General features: G+C 42.3%; 1 protein-coding gene across 1 annotated transcript in view; it reads left to right on the top strand.

The window, feature by feature from the left end:
• FNDC1 (fibronectin type III domain containing 1) overlaps positions 1-20,887 on the top strand; it is a 1,110,328-nt gene that overhangs the window by 483,439 nt on the left and 606,002 nt on the right. Inside the window, exons 8-10 of the mRNA XM_069235143.1 lie at positions 311-3,499; positions 4,924-5,042; positions 12,782-12,893. Coding sequence (XP_069091244.1) covers positions 311-3,499; positions 4,924-5,042; positions 12,782-12,893 — 3,420 coding nt within the window. The remainder of the gene's footprint in view (positions 1-310; positions 3,500-4,923; positions 5,043-12,781; positions 12,894-20,887) is intronic.

The raw sequence follows: 20,887 nt of genomic DNA, 5'->3' as shown, positions 1-20,887 counted from the left end.
AAACTGCACTTAGAAGCAACTTGATGTTTAGAGTCAGCGATGCATGTAACAGAAATAACCATGCCTAAATAACATTAAAACAATGTATTTTAACTATGAGAAATGTAAGTACTTTCAAAAAGACATGACCTTAATGCTTATTTGCAACGTCCGTGAAATGAGGGACGTACTATGTATTTGAATTGTTGCATTCTGCATGCAAACAAATAGACTGTCACACTTTCTTTATCTGTACTAATCCATAAAGACGTCCAAGGTTAATGACGTTTTCAATGGAGATTTTATTTATTGTTGTTCTTATATTTTACAGCACCCGCGGTTGATGATCCAAATATGAATGTTCAAGATACTTTGGAGTCCATCACAACATCAACATCTGTGCCTCCATCTTCTGCCCACACCTCATCACCAGCTCCCAGACGCCATGTGAAACCAGTCAAGAAACCTGTGCCTAAATTAAAGAATCCCTCCAATTATAAGCCTAAACTTCCTTTAAAGAAGGCTGCTCAGATAGAATCTGATTTTGAGGCGCCTGAGGTCACAGATGATAACAATATTTCTGCAGAAACCTCAACATCGATACCCAAAACATCCCAATCCGCTCCTCCTCAGCAAAGAATTGTTTTTCCTGTTTTTAATAATAGACCATCTCCACCTGGTAGGACTACAAGCAAAAATCGACCTTCAATGTTTTCTCAGCATGCAAATTATGACAAGCATGACTCTTCTTCATCTGTATCCTTATCTCTGCCCCCCTCTTCTGAACCGCCTGCACTCCCTAAGGATGTTAACAAGAAATCAAGATACCAGATCTTTGGCCATGACAACAACCCCTCCTCTAGCCCCATAAATAATGAACAAACTAAAGATAATGAGAATTATTCTGAAGATAATGGCAAGAAAACGAAGTTAAGTTCAGAACCACAACCAACAAAACATCATCTGCCTACAGAAGCACCTTTAAAGACTCCTCACATTCCTTTTGCATCAAATCAGGTATTTGGTGAATCAAATCACAATTCTAAAAGTAGACAGCCCTCTGAATCACAGATAGTTAAAAATCACGATGAGTATGGCACCAAAGACATACTGGATAAATCAGACATTTCTCCCACTATTCAAACTCCTTTAAGTGCCCCTAAAAGGAAATCTAATCCTTATGTACACAGAAGGACATCATTGAAACACCCTATTTCTAAAAAACTACACACAAAACAGGATAGAAAGGATCACAGCTCTTCAACTTCCAGCAAATCATCAGCCTCTTCATCTGTTCTTAGGGCCAATGATAACATTGTTGATGAAGATGAACGCAATGGCAGAGAAGAAACACTAAGCACTGCAAATCCAAGATTGGCTTTTCCTGCAACTACATCCTCTGAGGCTTCAAGTCGTTCAGGAAAACAAAAAAAAAATCCTAACCACAGTCACGTTCCAACCATTTATACACCTAAGCCGCCACAGTCTGAAACATCCTCTGTTGTTGTTAAAAATGAAGACTACATCACAAAATTGGACACAAGACGTGAAAATTCAAATCCACTGATTGCCACCAATCATTCTCCATCTTCTTCAAGGGTACCTTTGTCTGGGCATTCTCATTCATCAACCCAGAACAATGTCCAGAAAAAAGTAGGTAGTACTCAAAACCCCAACATTCCACATTCCACTGTTTCATCAAAACTTAACTCTGACAATAGACCAACAGCACTTACAGCATCAAAAAGGGAAAATAATAATCAAGGAAAAAATGCAGTTGTAAATGCCTTCACTGCCAAACAGCACTTGGTGCCACCGTTGGTTAGAAAGTCTGCATCTGAACTCCTGGATTATTACAGAAGAAGGAGTACCCTGATAAGCCATATTCCTGGCCGTAAAATCATGCTCACACCCAAAGGCAATGGTCTCACATCTTCCCCAGAGAAGCATCCACAAACAATTTTACCATCCACAAGGGCACCTCTATTTGATGCTCTGAATTATGACATCCTAAAATCAGGGAATCAGCTTAGCAAATTTAGTGCTACAAGTGATCCCTTCCTAAATCTCAAAACAACACCAGCCCGGTCACTTTCAACAACAACATTTCCAACAATTGCACACAAGAATCCTCCTTTACTGAGTTCCAGTCCTAAGAAGGTCATTGATCGGCTGGATCATGGTGTCAGAAAGTCCAAAGGTGCCCTCACTAGAACAGAAAAACGCATTCCTTTGACTCCCCCACCTAAAAAGGTAAAAGTCCCTGTAAACATTCCATTATTATCTTCCAATTCTAATTCAGGCTCCAATTTAGCTCATAATATGCCAACAGGTAAACACATAAAGGACAATCCTGATTTGTCTGAATCTAAACTGCAGTCTTCTGTGACAAGTTCTCCTAATCATGTTTTGGCACAAGCAGCTGCTGAAAGCCATTTGGCTCCAGGCAGCATTGATTCAGAAAAACGCAATGCAAAAGAGAATCACTCTAACAAAATGAAAAGTTCTGACTTGAAAAAAGATACCTCATTTACGCTATTACCTACAACAACCACTTTAGCAAAAGCAGGCACAGCTCCATCTATTTTAAAACGCCCATCATTAATTCCCCGGCCTAGAAACACTGATCATAATCCAAAGAAAGTGCCTGTGTTACCATCTTCGGAAGAATCCCAGTCACCTGTACTACCCGTTCAACATATTGGCTCCAAAGCAACATCTGGAAGTAAACACAGACCCATTTTATCTAAACAGTTATCAACATCTTCACCTCTGCCTGATGTACCTCAGGCAAACCAACTTCAGCCAGAACTAAAATCTTCAAGTACGAACAGGAGATTTAGTCAAGGTGCTGCAGACTTATCCTTATCACTGAAAGTACCCTCCTCTCCTATTAGGAGGCCATCTTTATCTCATCCACATTACCGTTCCAGTTCTAGGGTTTCCCCTAATATGGGAGGGACTCGAAGATTAAGAAAACCCTACCACTCTTCATCTTTAAGGAAAGGATTGTCTGTGCCTTCTGAACCTGTTGAACAAAATAATGAGAATCTTAATTTTGAAAAGGATATCACAAAGTCTAAAGGATCTCTCCGCCTAAGAGAAACAGCCTATGTTGAAATAAAAGATGAGGAAGAATTAAGTGCTCCTCCCGTTGTAAATGAATCCTTACTTCAACAATTCTCTGTTCCTTCCCCATCTGCTAAATCACAGACACATAATTTGCCAACAAAAGGAAACAGTTTATGGAAGACAATTGCCTCTACAACCATTTTTCCAAAAAGTTCAGCTAGGACTGTAGCACCAAATGCAAGGCGGTCAATGTCAAGACATTCTTCCCATGAATCCCCATCAAAGGCAACCTCTTCAACTTCAACAACCACTACAGTTCCACACACTGCATCTACAACCCACTCCCTATTGCCCATGCCACCTTTTTCACGTCATCGCATGCATGGTTCAAGGCTACGGTCTCCTCTCAATCGAAATTTCTCAAGAGCTCCTTTACGACAAGTCAATGGTAATATCTTTCATTTTTTTAATAGATGGCTTTGCTCACTTTCATTTTTTGTATTATAAACAGGGTAGCAATTTTCATAATTTCACATTAAATGACTGGAAGGGGAGAGTGTGTAAAAAGGGTGGGGCAAGATTAAGATGCATTAGGACTGACAGGGAAGAGGATTAAAAGAAGGGAAAGGACATATTACTACCTTACACAACATTGGTGAGCCCTTGTGAGGAGCATTGTCTTCAGTGCTTGATGTAAATTTCTCCAGAGTGATAAAGACTAAATTGAGACAGCCTCAAGATAGTTTTTCAAGGTGGAGCATAGTTAAAAGCCACAGGTTTTATGATGAAGGTATTTTGTAAGTCTAATGCTGTTGTATTATGAACATAAGTAACAAAGTAAATTGAAAAGGGTAGTTGAGATATGCAGTACAATCAATTTAGCAGTACCTCTTTAAACTACATCAGAGGCTACATTAAAGTGGTCTGATCTTCACATAGAGTGAATGCCATTATATTATATGCTCCAATTTAGCACACCATTACTCTTAACCAATCTATGTCGGGGAGAAGAAGGGCTGTTCCAGACTTCCAATGTCTGGCAATATCTCTTTTTGCTACCACAGTACCTGAGCCTACCAGCATACACTTCCCATGATTGCCTCCAAGGTCCCCTGGCATTCCTAGATGGCGATACGCAGCACTCACTCGATTGGTCTTCCCATTCTTTGCATCACAATATTAATATTTGAACAGAAGACCACCGTCAAAATTTGAGGGCACACTATGAGATTGGGAAGCCATTGAAACACAGAAATAACATTATGAGTAAAATGTTACTGCATAAGTAGTAGAAATTTTATAGTGCGACTGGACGGCAGCGAGAGGTGGAGACAAAAGGAATTTAAAAAAGGAATTCAAAGGAATTCAAAAATGATTGGAGCAGGCACTGGGGAGCAACAGTGCTGAAAATACTATTATAAATCTAGAGACCATGACAACATTTTGTGGTTAACATGAGTTAGAAGACTTTAGGCTACACTACCTTCATGAATTTCAGACCTCATTGTCAGTGTTAGTTAGCCTTGACCTCTCTCATTGACTAAGGCTATCAACACTTTGCTTGTCTTTACTAGGAAAGAGAATTTCTTTCTTTGCCCTTCCGTATAAACATTAATGTTTTGCAAACTACGTGGTAGATCATCATGCTGGAATATGCTGGAATATCGAACAGTGAAGATACACCATCTATTACCCTTAGCTTATGATGTCGAAAACAACAAAAATAAGTCCCACTAACGCCTCCTGATTCGGAAAGGGGCGACTGTCAATTAGTTGGTGCATCACAGCAGTCAATATTAGTGTTCAGGCCAACACATAGACAGGGAGGAGTTAACAGTAACCAGTGATTTGACATGCCATTAATTCTTGCAGGTAATAATGGGAGACCGAATCTGACAACAAAACTGAGTACGAATGGACAACTCTTACCCAATACCAATGGAAAACCAGTTGGACAAATGATAATCAATGGACCTCAAGGAACAAAGTGGGTAGGGAATTTATACTCACAAATATAATGAATTCTGCTGTAGATTGTAATGCAAAGCAGTACCGTTCAAACAGCTTGCCAAGAAATACTGGTTAATCGTGCTTAGACTTTCTAAAAAAATTTTTTTCATGTCATGACATGCATATTCCTTCTTCATAGGCATAGAAATTAATGGAAATGCATTTTGCAAAGCACCTCACACAAGATTTGTCAGGCGTAATCCCAGACAGAGTGCACCCTGGGCAAATAGGCTTGTAGAATGGCATTACATCAGTTGTACGTAGGGGTGGGTGGAATCTCTGTAAGATTCTGCAGAGTTCTGTCAGTGGACAAAAATAGGCATGTTGCGCTGTTCACACTGTGAATTAGCTCTGGGTGCATGTTCAGCACTGAAAAATCAGAGCAAAGGGCACCACTTGGTGTTCCAGAAGGTGCAGGTAGCAAGTTGATTTGGCTGCAGCAGCCTTCTGACTGTGAACGGTTGCGATTGCCTGGTTTAGAAATATTTCACTGGATTTCCTTCTAGCAGCAGTCCAGGAACTATGCATGAGACAAAAGTTCGCCACAAGGCATTTAGCAGAAATTGGCCAGAGCTCCACATGGAGTTGTCAGAATTCTGCCAATTCAGTCGGTGGAATGGAATATTTCACCCACCCCTAGTTGTCCCCCGAGCGAATGTGTGGAGGTGGCTGATAACTCATGATAGAAACACGCAGAACACTGTGATTAGTTCCTGTGCAGTTAGGTATCTAGGGATAGGGCACCACAGAATCTCTCCTACTACACTACCACTCTGGTGAGAGTAACAACCAGTGGGAGAAGGGTCCCATCTAATGTCCTGCCAAAGGCCAGAAAATGTGCACTCATTTGAGAAAATACAGGTTGCACACATTCTTGTCTGTGAAAGAAGGGGCAGCAAATCGTTTTTGAAGGAGAAACCTCTGGAAGGAACTTATCGTAATAACAAAAATTGTAATGCAGCCCAAATATCTGACTGTTTCCAAATGAAATGTGCTATTCTCTTATTAGTTAATCCACCATGAGCACAGAATATATGTAAAAGGTTTTTCTTTCATACATCCTTCCCTAATTCAAAAATATGTGTTAGACCTGGCATCCTTGGCGTGGTCTCCCCTGTCTTTTTGTGCCTCTGCTTCCCATGTTTTGACTGTGTGTTGGGCTCTGTTTTTGCTGTTTTTGGTACTCTGGCCACTTCACCACAGCTGACCAGTACTAAAGTGCAAGTGCTCCTGTGTAAATTGTATGTGTAATTGGCATTTTCCTGATTGGAACATTTGATGTACTAGTAAGTCCCTAGTAAAGTACACTAGAGGTGCCCAGGGCCTGTAAATCAAATGCTACTAGTGGGCCTGCAGCACTGGTTGTATCACCCACCTGAGTAGCCCTGTTAATATGTCCCAGACCTGCCACTGCAGTGTCTGTGTGTGCAGTCTTGCATTGCCAGTTCGACCTGGCAAGCCTACCCACTTGCCAGGCCTAAACCTTCCCTTTTTCTACATGTAAGGCACCCCTAAGGTAGGCCCTAGGTAGTCCCATCTGCAGGGTGCAGTCTATGTTAAAGTGAAATACTGACAAATTCAGTCTTCACTGTTGCAAGGCCTATCTCTCTCATAAATAACTTTAAAGTGCGGATTCCCTTTGAGAGCAGATCGAAATATGGAGTTTGGGGTCTCTAAACTCACAATTTAAAAATATATCTTTTAGTGAAGTTGGTTTCTAGATTGTTAGTTTGAAAAAGCCACTTTTAGAAAGTAGGTTTTTTCTTGCTTAAGACATGTTGTGGCTCTGTTTGTTTGTGGATTCCCTGTCTGGGTCAGTTTGACAATTGGGCTGGTTGCACCTCTCCTCTAGACAGTGGCACAAAGGGAGCTGGGGTGTGGCCTGCATATCCTGATGAGCCATATGTGCTAGAGTGGAGGCAGGAGTGGTCACTTACACCTGAATGGGCTATGCCTGCCCTCTCACTATGCAGTCTCCAACCACCTGGTATGTGTCTGGGGCCTAGCCTGAGCAAGGCAGGATCTTGTGAACAACAGAGAATCTCCTTTGAAGTAGGCCTACTTCGAAGGCAGAAAGGGGTATAAGTATTGGCCCAAAAACTCCTGAAAATAAGATTTATTCAAGGATTCAAGGGGAACCTCTGCCGAGGAGAAGAGCTGAAGAGCTTAGGAGAAGTGCTGCCCCTGCCTGTGACTGTTCTTTGTTGGGCTATCCTGCAGTTGCTGCTTCTTCCTGTGAAATGGGACAAAGACTTGATTCTGTTATGCATTCCTGCTTGAGAAGAATCTCCAAGGGCTTGAACTGACCCTGCCTCCTGTTGTTGAAGTCCCAGGGCCATCAAAGTCTTCTTCTGTCAGCACCTGAACTCTCTAGTGAGACTCCTGCACTGCCAAATGGTGTCCCATCCAGTCCTTGGGCCATTGAAAGGTGAAGCTGGTGGAAAAGGACTGAAATCCACACACAGACCACCATGCAGGGAAATTTTTGATGCACAATCCGCAACGCGGCTGATAAACGACACGGTGGCGGCCTCGCAGCTAAAATCAATGCTCTGCCTGCATTGCAGCTGGGAGATTGATGCATCGTGGCTGGAGAAACGATGCACAACATCCGCTAGTGGCTGCTGATAATGACACAAACCCCACGCAGTGCAGTTTCCTGACACCGTGCTACCGGATTTCAATGCAACATTGCTGGGTGTGAAAGATCAACGTAAAGCCAGCCCGGACCCGAGGTGCACATCCAGAAATCGACGCATCGCTCTCTTGCAGGGGAGAAAAATGACGCATCGTGACAGGAGGAGGAAACGACGCACGGCCTCACTTGCGAGTACAGAATCTACGCATCGCTGACTTTTTCTGACACACACTCGCCCTTCTGGGTTTATTTTTTATGAAAACCAGGTACTTTTGTTTGACAACGGCCTTCTTACTGTTTTCTAAGGATTAAGACTCATTCTTTTTAAAATTCACATCTTGACTTGTGTATGTTGGATTTCTGTTGTTTTATTTAGATAAATATCTAGTTTTCTAAACTGGTGTGGTGTCCATTTTGTAGTGTTTTCACTGTATTACTGTGTGTGTTGGTACAAATACTTTACACATTGCTTCTGGGGTCAAGCCTTTCTGCTCATGCAAAGCTACCAAGGGGGTGAGTAGAGGTTACCCAGGTGTGTTTCTCCTTTACCGGGACCAGAGTGAGGGTCCCTGTTTGGACAGAGTGCGAACTGACTGCCAACCAGAGACCCCATTTTTAACAATATGTAATTTATTTTCAGATAAAATGCATGCCCCTTCTATGTGCCCATGCCCCTGCCCCTGACAATAATTTTTCAATCTTCTCTATCTTGGACATTTGTCAGATGTTGGAATTTTCCCTTCTGCAGGGTCATCCCCAATCATTTTGCCTCCTGCCTCCTATTTTTTCTGATCTGTTGCTGTTGGCTTTTGAACTCTGAGCACTTTTCCACTGCTAACCAGTGCTAAAGTGCATATGCTTTCTGTGTAAATTGTATTGTTGATTGGTTTATCCACGACTTGCATATTTGATTTACTGGTAAAGTCCCTAGTACTGTGCACTAGAGGTACTCAGGGCCTGTAAATCAAATGCTACTAGTGGGCCTGCCGCAATGGTTGTGCCACCCACAGTAGAAGCCCCGTAATCATGTCTCAGACCTGCCACTGCAGTGTCTGTGTGTGCAGTTTTAACCTGCCAATTTGACTTGGCAAGTGTACCCACTTGCCAGGCCTAAACCTTCCCTTTTCTTACATATAAGACACCTAAGGTAGGCCCTAGGTAGCCCCATGGGCCAGGGTGCAGTGTGTGTTTAAGGTAGGACATATACTAATGTGTTTTATATATCCTGACAGTGAAATACTGCTAAATTCGGTTTTCACTTTTGTTAGGCATATCCCTCTCATAGGCTAACATGGCGGCTGCCTTTAAATATGATTAAACTGTAGATTCCTTTTAGGAGTGGCTAGACATGTGGAGTTTGAGGTCTCTGAGCTCACAATTTAAAAATACATCTTTTAGTAAAGTTGATTTTAAGATTGTGTGTTTGAAAATGCCACTTTTAGAAAATAAGCATGTTCCTGTTTAAACAATTTCTGTGACTCTGCCTGTTTGTGGATTCCCTGTCTGGGTCAGTTTGAAAGTTGGGCTGGTTGAACCTCTCCCTAGACAGTGCCACAAAGGGAGCTTGGTGTAGCCTGCATATCTTGATGAGCCATTTGTGCTAGGAGGGAGGGGAGGAGTGGTCACTCACACCTGAAAGGGCTGTGCCTACCCTCACACAATGCAGTCTCCAACCCACTGGTGTGTGTCTGGGGCCTGGCCTGGGAAAGGCAGGATTTCATAAATAAGAGATATTTTTCTTTGAAGTAAGCCTACTTCAAAGGGCAAAATGGGTATAAGAAGGGCACCCAAAACCACAGACTTTAGATCACTTCTGGACACCAAGAGGACCCTCTGCCTGTAGAAGAGCTGAGAAAGAAGAGCTGTCCTGCCTGTGACTGTGCTTTGTGGAGCTATCCTGCAGTTGCTGCTTCTGCCTGTGCTAGAGGACAAAGACTGGACTTTGTGTGCCTTCCTTCTTGTGAAGAACTCTTCAATGGCCTGAATTAGAGCTTGCTTCCTGTTGTTTGAAGTCTCAGGGACACCAAACACTTCTCTCTGCCAGCACCTGGAGCCTCTGCTTTGATTCCTACCCTGCCAAGTGGTGCCCATCCAGTTCCTGGGGCCCTGAAAGGAGAAGCTGCAGAACAAGAGTAAGAAATCCACGCACAGACCGCAGTGTGGGGAAAAGATCGACGCAACTCTGAGACGCGGCTGAAAAATGGACGCGCTGCCTGCTTCGCGGCTGAAACCGATGCTCACCTGCAGTGCGTCTGGAAGATCGGTGAATGCGGCTGGAGAAATGACGTGCAGCATCACTGATGGAGGCTGGTGAGATCGCAACCCACGCTGCATGGTTTTCGGATCACCGTGCTGCAGGATTTCCGACGCAAACACCGCTGGGCGTGTAAAAAGGAGGCCTGAGAGTGCTGTTCGGATCGACACATCGCTTTCCTGCGGAGAGAACAAACAACGAACGCCAACCCGACTGAAGGAGAAATGACGCGTGGTCTCGCTCGTGAGTGATATTGATGCATCGCAAGCCCCTTTTGACGCACACTCCCCCTTGCGGGGTTATTTTTGAAGCGCCCAGGTACATTTCCACACTAACAGCGTTAGCATTGTGCTTAAAATTACATGAAGACTCTATGTTTTTTAATTGATAACTTGTGTATTGTGGATTTTTGTCGTTTTGGTCTTCTTTTGTTTAGCTACATATTTCCTATTTTTCTAAAACTGTGTTGTGCCATTTTGTAGTGTTTTCATTGAGTTACTGTGTGTGTTGGTACAAATACTTTACACCTAACACTCTGAAGTTAAGCCTACTGCTCTTGCAAAGCTACCAAAGGGGTGAGCGGGGGGTAGCTGAGGGTGCTTCTCTTTTACCCTAACTATAGTGAGAATCCTTGCTTGGAGATGGGGTAACCTGACTGCCAACCAAAGACCCCATTTCTATAATCGGACACCACTTGTGCTGTCATATCATGGCTACGTAAAACAGGTTTAAACCAGATTTATTGCATTAAATGGGCCATGCTCTACTGCAACGCACAACTCTATAGAATTTGCTAAAAAGAAATTTAGGGGGTGATTCCAAGCTTGGCGGGCGGCGGGAGCCGCCCGTCAAGCGGGAACCGCCAGAAGACCGTACCGCGGTCAAAAGACCGCGGCGGTCATTCTGGGTTTCCCACTGGGCTGGCGGGCGACCGCCAAAAGGCCGCCCGCCAGCCCAGCGGGAAACACCCTTCCACGAGGAAGCCGGCTCCGAATGGAGCCGGCGGAGTGGAAGGGGTGCGACGGGTGCAGTAGCACCCATCGCGAATTTCAGTCTCTGCTAAGCAGACACTGAAATTCTAAGTGGGGCCCTCTTACGGGGGCCCCTGCAGTGCCCATGCCATTGGCATGGGCACTGCAGGGTCCCTCAGGGGCCCCACGACACCCCATACCGCCATCCTGTTCCTGGCGGCCAAAACCGCCAGGAACAGGATGGCGGTCGGAATCCCCATGGAGGCGCAGCAAGCTGCGCCGCCATGGAGGATTCCCCTGGGCAGCAGAAAGCTGGCGGTACACCGCCGACTTTCCGTTTCTGGCCGCGGCTGTACCGCCGCGGTGAGAATGCCCAAAGGAGCACCGCCAGCCTGTTGGCGGTGCTCCCGCAGACCACGGCCCTGGCGGTTTTTACCGCCAGGGTCGTAATCAGGCCCTTAATGTCTTAAAATTAATTGTCCACAGGTATAAGATTCATTGTCCAGAGGAAACAATTCTATCATTTCAGGATATACTTTAATGTGTTTGAGTTCAACTATGTCTACGTTGTTGTTTTAGAGTTGGGTGGTAATTAAAAGCCTCCGATTTTGGAGGAAGTGATCAATCCTGTGGGGAATCCACTAGTACATTTTTCCCAACATTCAGATAGAATCAAATCTTCCATGGATACTCCTCCTGATTTAACTCGTCCTCCTGTAATCAGTGGATTGCCCATGAGGATCCAACTATAAATCGGGGCCCTTAGCCATTGGTATTAACGCTATTTATCGTTCTATGGCGTCAGACGTCTACATTAAGTGCTTATTTGCCATTATCCTTCGATTTAGACCTATACATTTTTTTAATCCCTCAGTACTACCTGAAAATCATGTAAATTCCACAGAAAAATACCAGCATACATTGTTGTGACTAACCGCCTCAGCTGATGCTTCCAGTCATCGTGCATAGTAAGGGTTAGCAGGAGGTGGCGGGGTGGGGGGCAAGTGACGAACAGCTGAAGTTGCTAGGTCTCAAACTGTAACTAACTGTAGGTTTAGCAGGATGAGCATGTACGCGGACATGCCAGTCTCTGATAATTTGTCCTTTCAAAATGGTAGTGTAACCTCTTGTAATACGAGTTATTGCATTATTTGCACTGATTTAGAGTTGAATTTTAATTCCCAGGACAGTGAAACATCACCACCCTTTCCAATGACTAAATGAACTTAACCCACATCTCTCAGTGAGCGGGTGAGTCAAAACCTGTGTGTGGCAAAGTATTTGTGTGGAAGAACAAGCTTCGAACATAATGTCCATCGTAAATAGGGCCACTGAATTTATGTGGAAAAAAGGACAAACTATGCAACATCGTGCAGCACATTCTGCTGGAATATTATTTTATTGTTTTGCCATTTCAACACACATTAATACTGTGGGGGTAAATATTTCGCCTCATCAGTATCGGTTTAACACCTGAAACAACAATCAGCAACTAAAAGGAGGCCAGTTAAATTGTCAGAGGATCCGCCTGTGTGCTGTCACATATACAGCATTTTTTTGCTGAGCTTCCACCTGTTGGAGCTAGAATAAATGTTGTATTTGTTCAAATCAGCAGTTTATGCAGCAGATGTTGAATTATGTGGCAAGTGAGGTGAATCCATAATTATGTGGCCAACACTGCGATTGCTGAATCGCATAACTCCAACGGCCCTGATCACAGATAGACATTTAAAAATATGAATTACCTAGGATATGATTTCTCTGACCAGGATGACCTTGTTGATTTCTTGATGATCAATACCAGCCTCATGCAAGATTCATGAATTTTTCATCATTGCAAATTTCCTTCACTTTTAGATTGTAGATCTCAATCGAGGGTTAGTTTTGAACCATGAAGGAAGATACCTTCAAGATTCGCAAGGAAAACCTCTGAGGATAAAGCTTGGAGGAGACGGCCGCACTATTGTTGGTAAGTAGGTATGCATTTGTTTACCCTTATTTCTATACATATCCAGTGAAGAGTTTTACTGCCTAGTCAACTGAGTTGTATTGCTCCAGGTGTATGCATTCTTGTTAACATTTTAGAAGAAATCTGTCTATGGGAATGGTACTTGGTTGGCATTGTGTCCCCGCGATTCACAACTCCCATTGGGTAAAGATTACATCTCTAAACTCGGCTCCGAATTCTAACCCCATCGGGGGACCTATTTTCGATTATTTGCCTAAACGAGAAGGGCAAGCTGCTCCGCAGAATCAGGAAATAAAAAATGTGTAATAAATGAAAGCTAAAGAAAAAACATGTTTCCTTAAAGCACAGAGACATACTTATTTGACATAACTATTGTTGCCACTTTTACCTCACTTTGCCATAGCCAGGAGTAGTGCTTCTTCCCTTCACCCTTCAGAGTAGGCACTCATTGATCTGTGTATGGTGGATGGATGGCTGAATTAATGAATTCCCTGCCAGATAGAGAGATAGATGACAGTCTTTAACGTGTCCAATATTCTAGTCTTTTGATTTTGTGTTCTACAGTTTAGTCTTCTGTTGCTTTTATGTGACCATGGATATTTACGGAGGGGTAACACTACAGGTGAGTTGTTACTTGTTTTGAAGGTTCAGCACAGTTGCAACCACCTCAACCCAGCCCAGGATCTGAGATGTTGGTTATCTCCATTTTAAACTATTTAGAGTGGAAAAGTGTTTTGCTTTGATGTGATTTAGGATAGATTTTGCACATCGAGTCATACGATGAGTATATTTGTATGAAGCAAATCAGCTCAATTTTGGGAGCGAAGGCATTATTCTTCTACCTTCTCCCTGTAAGCCAAGTTTTGCATTTGACATTGTAATCATTCCTTCTGCCGAGCTGAATTCTTATCTTAAACCTTAAACCACGAGACCTTTACAATTTGAATTTGAAATAATGAAACAATTCTGATTATAATTATTTTCCCATCTTTAAAAATTGATCGGGTCAAGTAGAGAAGTTTACCTAAGTTGATAGTGTTTGAATGTGTTATTTGGATGGATACTAACACCACTGGAGGGGAACAACAATTCGATGGAGGATATGAGTATATCAAGCACATGGTGGATGGTTGGTTACGGAAGAAAGTGGATGGGGCATAGAGTGTAAAGCAGAGGAAGAGGTAGATTGAACCTGGAGTGAGGGAGCGTGAAAGGAGCCCTGGAGACGTTGGCAATCGGTTATATTGGAAGGAGGGGAAAGAAATACGTTGGGGTCATAAGGAGAGGGAGGAAAAATAATGCAGCCGGAAAGAGGCGATTGCTGATCCGGTGGTAGAGGAAAAAATAGACACACCGATATTTACCAGTGCCTGGTGCATGGAGTGGTGTGGGTTTTGTGATACAACAACACTCAGGCTCGCAATAAGGAAGGTGTTGAAGGAGATACTAAAGAACAATTAATGTCCACACAAAAGCTTGAAATCACAGTGACACCTTTGCCGGTATGGTGCACACAAATGCTTTTTCCCAAAGTCTTTAATTATTAGGCAGCACACGAGTAGCGATGGGACGGGCCTTGTAGTCAAAGGTTCTTCAAGGGTGCCATGGCAAAAACACCTAAATATTACCTCTGTCTCCTGTATTGGCCATACAAGCTACGCATGTCAGCATGTTATACTCTTACCTTTATTCTATTTCACACTTAGGCTGCCAGGGAAAGTGTTTAGAAATCTTGGTGGTAACAGGGCAGCAAGTGTCAGATTTCTAGCCCTCAGATGCCATGACTCTGTTCAATGCACCAACATTGAAATAGAAAGCCAGTTTCACTGCAGCCCTAACAGCCTGCCGGACAATCCTATGCAGGGAGTGGATTCTTGACACTATCAGTTCCATTAGGTGAGATCAGGAGCACAGTGGCAATCTAAAAAACCTTTTACTTATGAATAACACACTCAAAGCTCACACTAAGAAACAGGGAAATGTGATTTAAAATGTTTATTTTAAAGTCCTTAATCTAGTTCATAAAAAATAACTGTTACCACACAGAATACAAAAATAAAAGCAGTTAGATATATAACGGTCAGTGAAAACAAGAACGTTTCTAACAGGTCTCGTTCATCCTAACACCCTAAAACTATTACTAAGCATTATGCTAAATGTTAACCAAAACTTTAAACAGCAAATCTGCCCATCGAGTTTTAGAGTTTCCTAGAATTGATTGTGCATCATACCTTTGAATAGCTGGCTTCAGCTAATCTGTTTCATAGTTCTGCAGAGGAATCTAAAATATGTCCTTCTGCTTGGAATCAACTCTCCATCTGAGAGTATCTGGCTCTGCAATGATGCATGACCTCTAGTGAAAATTCTAGCCCTATGATCGCTCCTAATCAATGGATACATCCTTGGGTGTATGCACTGCCTGGCCATTGATTTTAACTCACGTTTTCAAAATAAAACAGTGTTTGGAGACACTGCGACTGCTGCAAGGCTACATGTTGAGGTTAAGCCTTCATCTTTCTCAATAATTAAGTTGCATTCTAAGGGTCCTTATTGTAGTGGCCATGCCCAATAATATAAACAAAGAACATGTCCGCCTACTGTGGTATCAGCATTTTTGCATGTGTTGTAGGAACTTCGCATCCTCTACTAGAGAACATGAAAAGCTAATGAACAATGAAATGCAGGAATGAAAACAGACAAATGAAATGAGTAAGGTCATGCTGTTCATTAAAAAAGGACTAGTACTCCTGATTCTTTGGGTTTAAAAGTGAGTCTTGGTGAAAGGTGTGAACAAATAGAGGCTGATAGTCATATGGCTAAAACATGTCATTGAGCTGGATGGCTGAGTAAATAAAACCCTGCTGCATCCACTTTTGTACATTTTAACTATATTGAGGCACCCAAAACAAAGGGATAAGGAGTGGCTTTGAGGTATTTTTAATCAGTGTTAGATCTCCCTACAGCCAAACATTATCAAAGTGATCCCTCTACTAAGGCTGAGCTCAACCTGATGCTTAGTGGAACAGGACACAAAGACGAAGCATACCGCTAAGACATAGTGAAGGTCCAGAATTGGGGAGTACCTAATGGTTAGAATCTTGAACATTTCACACCATTTCTATAGTGCATAATTTCGGGACACCTTAGTATTATATGTTCAAGTTGGAGGAGGGTATCCACAGACCATCATCTCTCTTCACCATCCACCATTTGGTAACATGCAATCTACATTCAGGTCTTCTTGTCCACTGTTATACGTTTGCTGACATCTCAAAACCCAATTGTAAGAATTACCTTGAAGTGTTCGCTTTCATTCCTTTTGTCCATGGAAAGAAGACAAAATATCTGAATCTGGGCTTGCTTAGGCCTTGTCCCTGCCAAATGAGAGCCGTGGCATATGCCCTCAGTTTAGTTTTGGAACATCATGCTGCTTCATGGTGATCGAGGTAAATGCTGTATTTACACTGGTTGGACAGTGAAAATGTCAGTACCAACTTTGAAAACACCAGTGCACAGTTCACGTTATAGAACTAGTCATGTTAAAAGCTATTTATTTTTTCACTATGTTATGTATTTTGAAAACGAAAGAAAAGCAATTTTTTTTCGCAGTATGATTTTAATGGGAAAAAGGTCCAAATAGATAATCTTAGTGTGTATTTTCAAGTAATGAAGACGTGTTTTATACCGATTTTTTGTAAATTGCATACATTATAGTAGCAAATCTTCATAAAACTTCTACAACATAGGCTGCTGTTTAAGATTATGGTTTTTCTTGCTTACTTTATAGGCCTTGCTACAAATGATTTTAGCTGTCTGACGTAGTTCTTGCCAACAATACACACAAATAAACAGTGAATGTTTTTTGGGTCAGTCCCATTCAGCAATGCTTGTTCGAAACGTCTTCCATACTTTGTATGGGGTGACAGGAGTATTGTGCAATTATATGTTTTACACTGGTGAATGGAAAAATCTGTCTCCTGCACTGCAAAGTGAAATTGGACAGCAATCAAGTAGTGTGGTATTTAAAAGTATTTTCTCAAAATACTTTCGAAAGGATGGCTTGAGAAGCCACACTTCTAATACATTTTGTCGGGCTGATTAACATCTTTAAAAAAACGTTATTGGTGAGGATAAATCACAATTGCAGGAAGTGAATATCACCACAAATATCACCACTTTCTGTGAAAAACCCAGGACACCACAGGTATGCAGATAAATCCTGTCAGGGACCCTGTCGTCCTCTCTTGACAATGTGTATTAGCAGCTTCTAATAGAAATGAAACAAAGGTCTGCTGCTAGGGCTATTGTGACGCTTCAAAATATGGAACACTGGCTGAAGACCTTGTAGACAGTTGTTTGTATGTTAAATGCAGGTCTAATGACGGTCATATTAAAAGACATAAATAGATTAGTCCTATTTCGATTCTCATGTTGACCTCGAACATGGTCCCAGATTTACCAAGAAATCGAGAGCAAGATAGCGCTATATCTACTGACATGTTGCTCTGTTCTGCTCTGTCACAATTTCGGCTATCATGGGCCAAACCAGCACACATGTGACTTAGTACAAAGGTGTCTGCGTTGTGGTAAGCTTGGTTTCTTATGCAAAAAGGGGTCTCTTTCAGTTCACAAACTATGTTTTGAGGTGTTTTCCACTTTGTAGGTGTGTTGTAGAAAGCAGTACACATACAAAGAGGTAAAAAGGAGTCATGAAACCCATTCTAGTTGTTATGCCGGCTTCAAAGAGATTCAGAATTTTGACACAAATTTCTGTCTACAATTCTTTGGAGGTATTGATTTGCATCAAAACCCATGGATGGATGCATGGGGACACCAAAGCACCGCCCATGGAACGCCCCTTGACTCAAAGTAAGGCAAGGCATCTCATTGTGCATAACTATGATACTTTTGGTTACCATCCAATGTAAATCTCCATTTATCGAGTGCTGAGGCAAATCTCAAAATGAATATAGTGGTAGTCCTTGATATGTGGTGGGCATTCTCAACACAATATTGTGCCCTCTTCAATAATGCTTGCACTCCAATAATCGAATCAACCTAGACATATTGTGAGCACCCTTGGAACAAAGGTGCCCACCTTTGGTTTAGAGCTTTTGTTGCATAAAGTATAGCAATTCCTCATATATTGTGTTGGCCTTCTTATCAGATCAGTGCTCGGGCCTGGTATTTTATTTGTACTGGCATAATATTGGCAATTATTCTGAGGTTTATGAACATACGATTTGTGTAATCTGCATCCATCCATTTGTTCAGGCACTGATTAATCTGTTCAAACAGTTGTCAGTTCATCCAGCCACCCATCAAACATTAACTTATTTACCCCTCACCCATCAATAAATTTGTTTCAGTTCATGAATCACTCTGTTATGTATTCATTCTGCCACCCTCACACACACACACCTCCATCCTGCCATTGACTTATTATCATATTCTTCCATCAGGCATTGTTAGAACTTGTATTGAGAGAAATGTGGTGGGAGGTGACATATTTTTCAACCTCATGATCACACTAACAACTGCATTGTTTTCATAATTGGTTGCCCTTGAAGGTGTAGTCATATAGGTGTTTGGGGAGCTAGGGTCTGAGGCAGCTCTGGGGTGATGAAGAATCACCTCTCACAGGAAGATGTAGCCTTACACTTGCAGTGTCACTCTTTGAAAACAGAAAGAGGGTGTCTCTTCCTGCTATGTCTGATATTCCTTTGTGATGGCCATCTTGGGTTGGTGACATTATTACTTCTCTTTGTGGCATGATGTTTGGCAAGGTGCAATATCTTTTTTCCTTCTCTTCTTCTTGAAACATTTTAGGTAGCATGATTATTTAGGGATGGCATGTTTGCTAGCAAAATTGTGAGTTTGTGGGTTATTTCGCTCTCTGCTGAGTGCACACATAGTCCACCTATACTGAGCAGCTTTGTTGTATTTACAGCTCCTTTGGTTAACATGCCTCTCTTGCTATTTCTCTACTTCTGTCCTTGCCTTCCCTGTTCTTCTCTTGTGCTTGTTTACCTAGTGCTTGTCCCTGTGGAACGTCAGAAGAATTTCCAGACCCGATTTCTGTTTCACTGGATCTTGTGTAGTAGATTTGTTATGGAACTGTTAATTAAGACATTTCTCACTTCCTTCCTGCACTATAGCCTTACTCATCCTATACTCGAGATCCTGTTGGGGTCCTCTTCTCTGTTTCCATTTTCCCTTATTTTGTTCCCTTGTTTCCCCTCCTTTGTTGTGTGTCAGACCCGACATATTCTTGGCTGACTACTAGGGGGAGTGGGAAGACAACTGTTCCCTCAACGGTTCAGGTTTGTATTTCTTGTGGATTTATGACACCATCCATGTAATCACACTAAAAAATCTCATCATTCAAGTAAGAACCACTTTCTCACATGAAACAGGCAGACCTGTTTGCTTAGTCAGTGCTTGTTGACAAAGGTTTCATTAAATGCCATGTCATGATGAACTGCCACACAACTCTTGCAGAAATATTCTACTCATTTTTCTTGTAGTAAGAAGGTTTTTGCAAGTATCTTACTTGAATTGATATTTTTCCAGTTACAAACCATTTGCTTTTATATTGGTACTAGTTACATGCAACAAATCTTTCCTTTGCATATTCAGCCTCATGTATGCTCATAGAGATCTCAACCCCCTGAACAGAGACTAAATATATTACATTCCTGCATACGTTTGGGCATTTATTGTTATCTCCTTAGCACTTTTAATAATTTTGAAAGTAATTGTGGGTGCTCATGTTGTGTTTTGGACACTGATTTCCATCCTTAGGAGTGTATCTGAAGTTATAGTGGTGACCTGGATAGAGGTAGACACTAAACACATGACCCTATCCATCATCTCCATCATGTGCCCATGCTTACTTCGAGGGAATAGGCCTATCTTGGTTGGGCAAAGACCAGCAGGAGTTTCTTTCCTCTCCCATAACACTGGGAGCGGTCATTATTGCAATTCAATAATTACCTAATGGTAAGGCCCCTGGCTCAGACGAGCTCCCTGCGGAACTCTATAAAACATATGTTGACCTTCAGGCACCCCAGTTGCTGGAAGTATACACTCAAGGGCTGGAGCTAAGTAAAGTCCCTGAGTCTATGCAGGAAACACTTCTGATTACCTTGCTAAAATCGTCTAAACCAGATAATGTCTGTACCTCACTTAGACCAGTATCATTCATTAATTGCACTGTTAAGGTAAAGATCACCAACATAATTTTGCCAAAATTATCAACGCTTGTCTTGTCTGATCAGGTGGGATTAATGCCAGGGACGTCCTTCACACATAATTTATTCACTCTATTTGCCATAATTCACCAATTCAAACCAGAGGGGAGAGATGGGGCAGTCTTCCTAAATGTCACTAAATCCTTTGACTCACTTGAATGGCACTACCTCATGGCAGTGCTGGGCTTCATGGGTATGCCCCTTCTGTGTCTAGCCCTGATCGAACGGCAGAATGGCAGAAGTTATGTGACTATTCCCATTATACCTAGAAAAAGGCAAGGATGCCATCTATCCTCATATTATTTGTGGTGGTGCTGGGACCCCTTTCATCCACTCTGAGACAACACTACAGTTTATATGCTCTATATTTTATGAGTAAGCCAATACTGACCTCCCTATGAGTGGATGACTTCTCATTGTACATTAGGAATCTGAAGGAGAGCTTTAGCCCAATATTTAGGGAATTTATTAAACTTGGTAGGACAGCTGGACTCATTATAACATGGAGAAAATTGGTGATATTTCCCAATAACTCCTTGTATACAAAAATGTGAGCTTGACTTCCCAATGGATTGGTGCACGTCCCCAATTAAATAGTCGGATATCTGGTTCAGTTCCAGCATTAAGCAAAGTATTACCTTCAATTATGGGCAGGTCATCAGCGATCAAGTAGCCAGATGGGTGAAATTGCCACTCTCCATGACTGGCCACATTGACACCACCATACACACCTAATATATC

The sequence above is a fragment of the Pleurodeles waltl genome, chromosome 5, assembly GCF_031143425.1.
Source record: "Pleurodeles waltl isolate 20211129_DDA chromosome 5, aPleWal1.hap1.20221129, whole genome shotgun sequence".
NCBI lineage: Eukaryota > Metazoa > Chordata > Amphibia > Caudata > Salamandridae > Pleurodeles > Pleurodeles waltl.
Note: the sequence above shows the minus strand (reverse complement) of the source record. Positions and strands in the feature narration are given on the sequence as shown.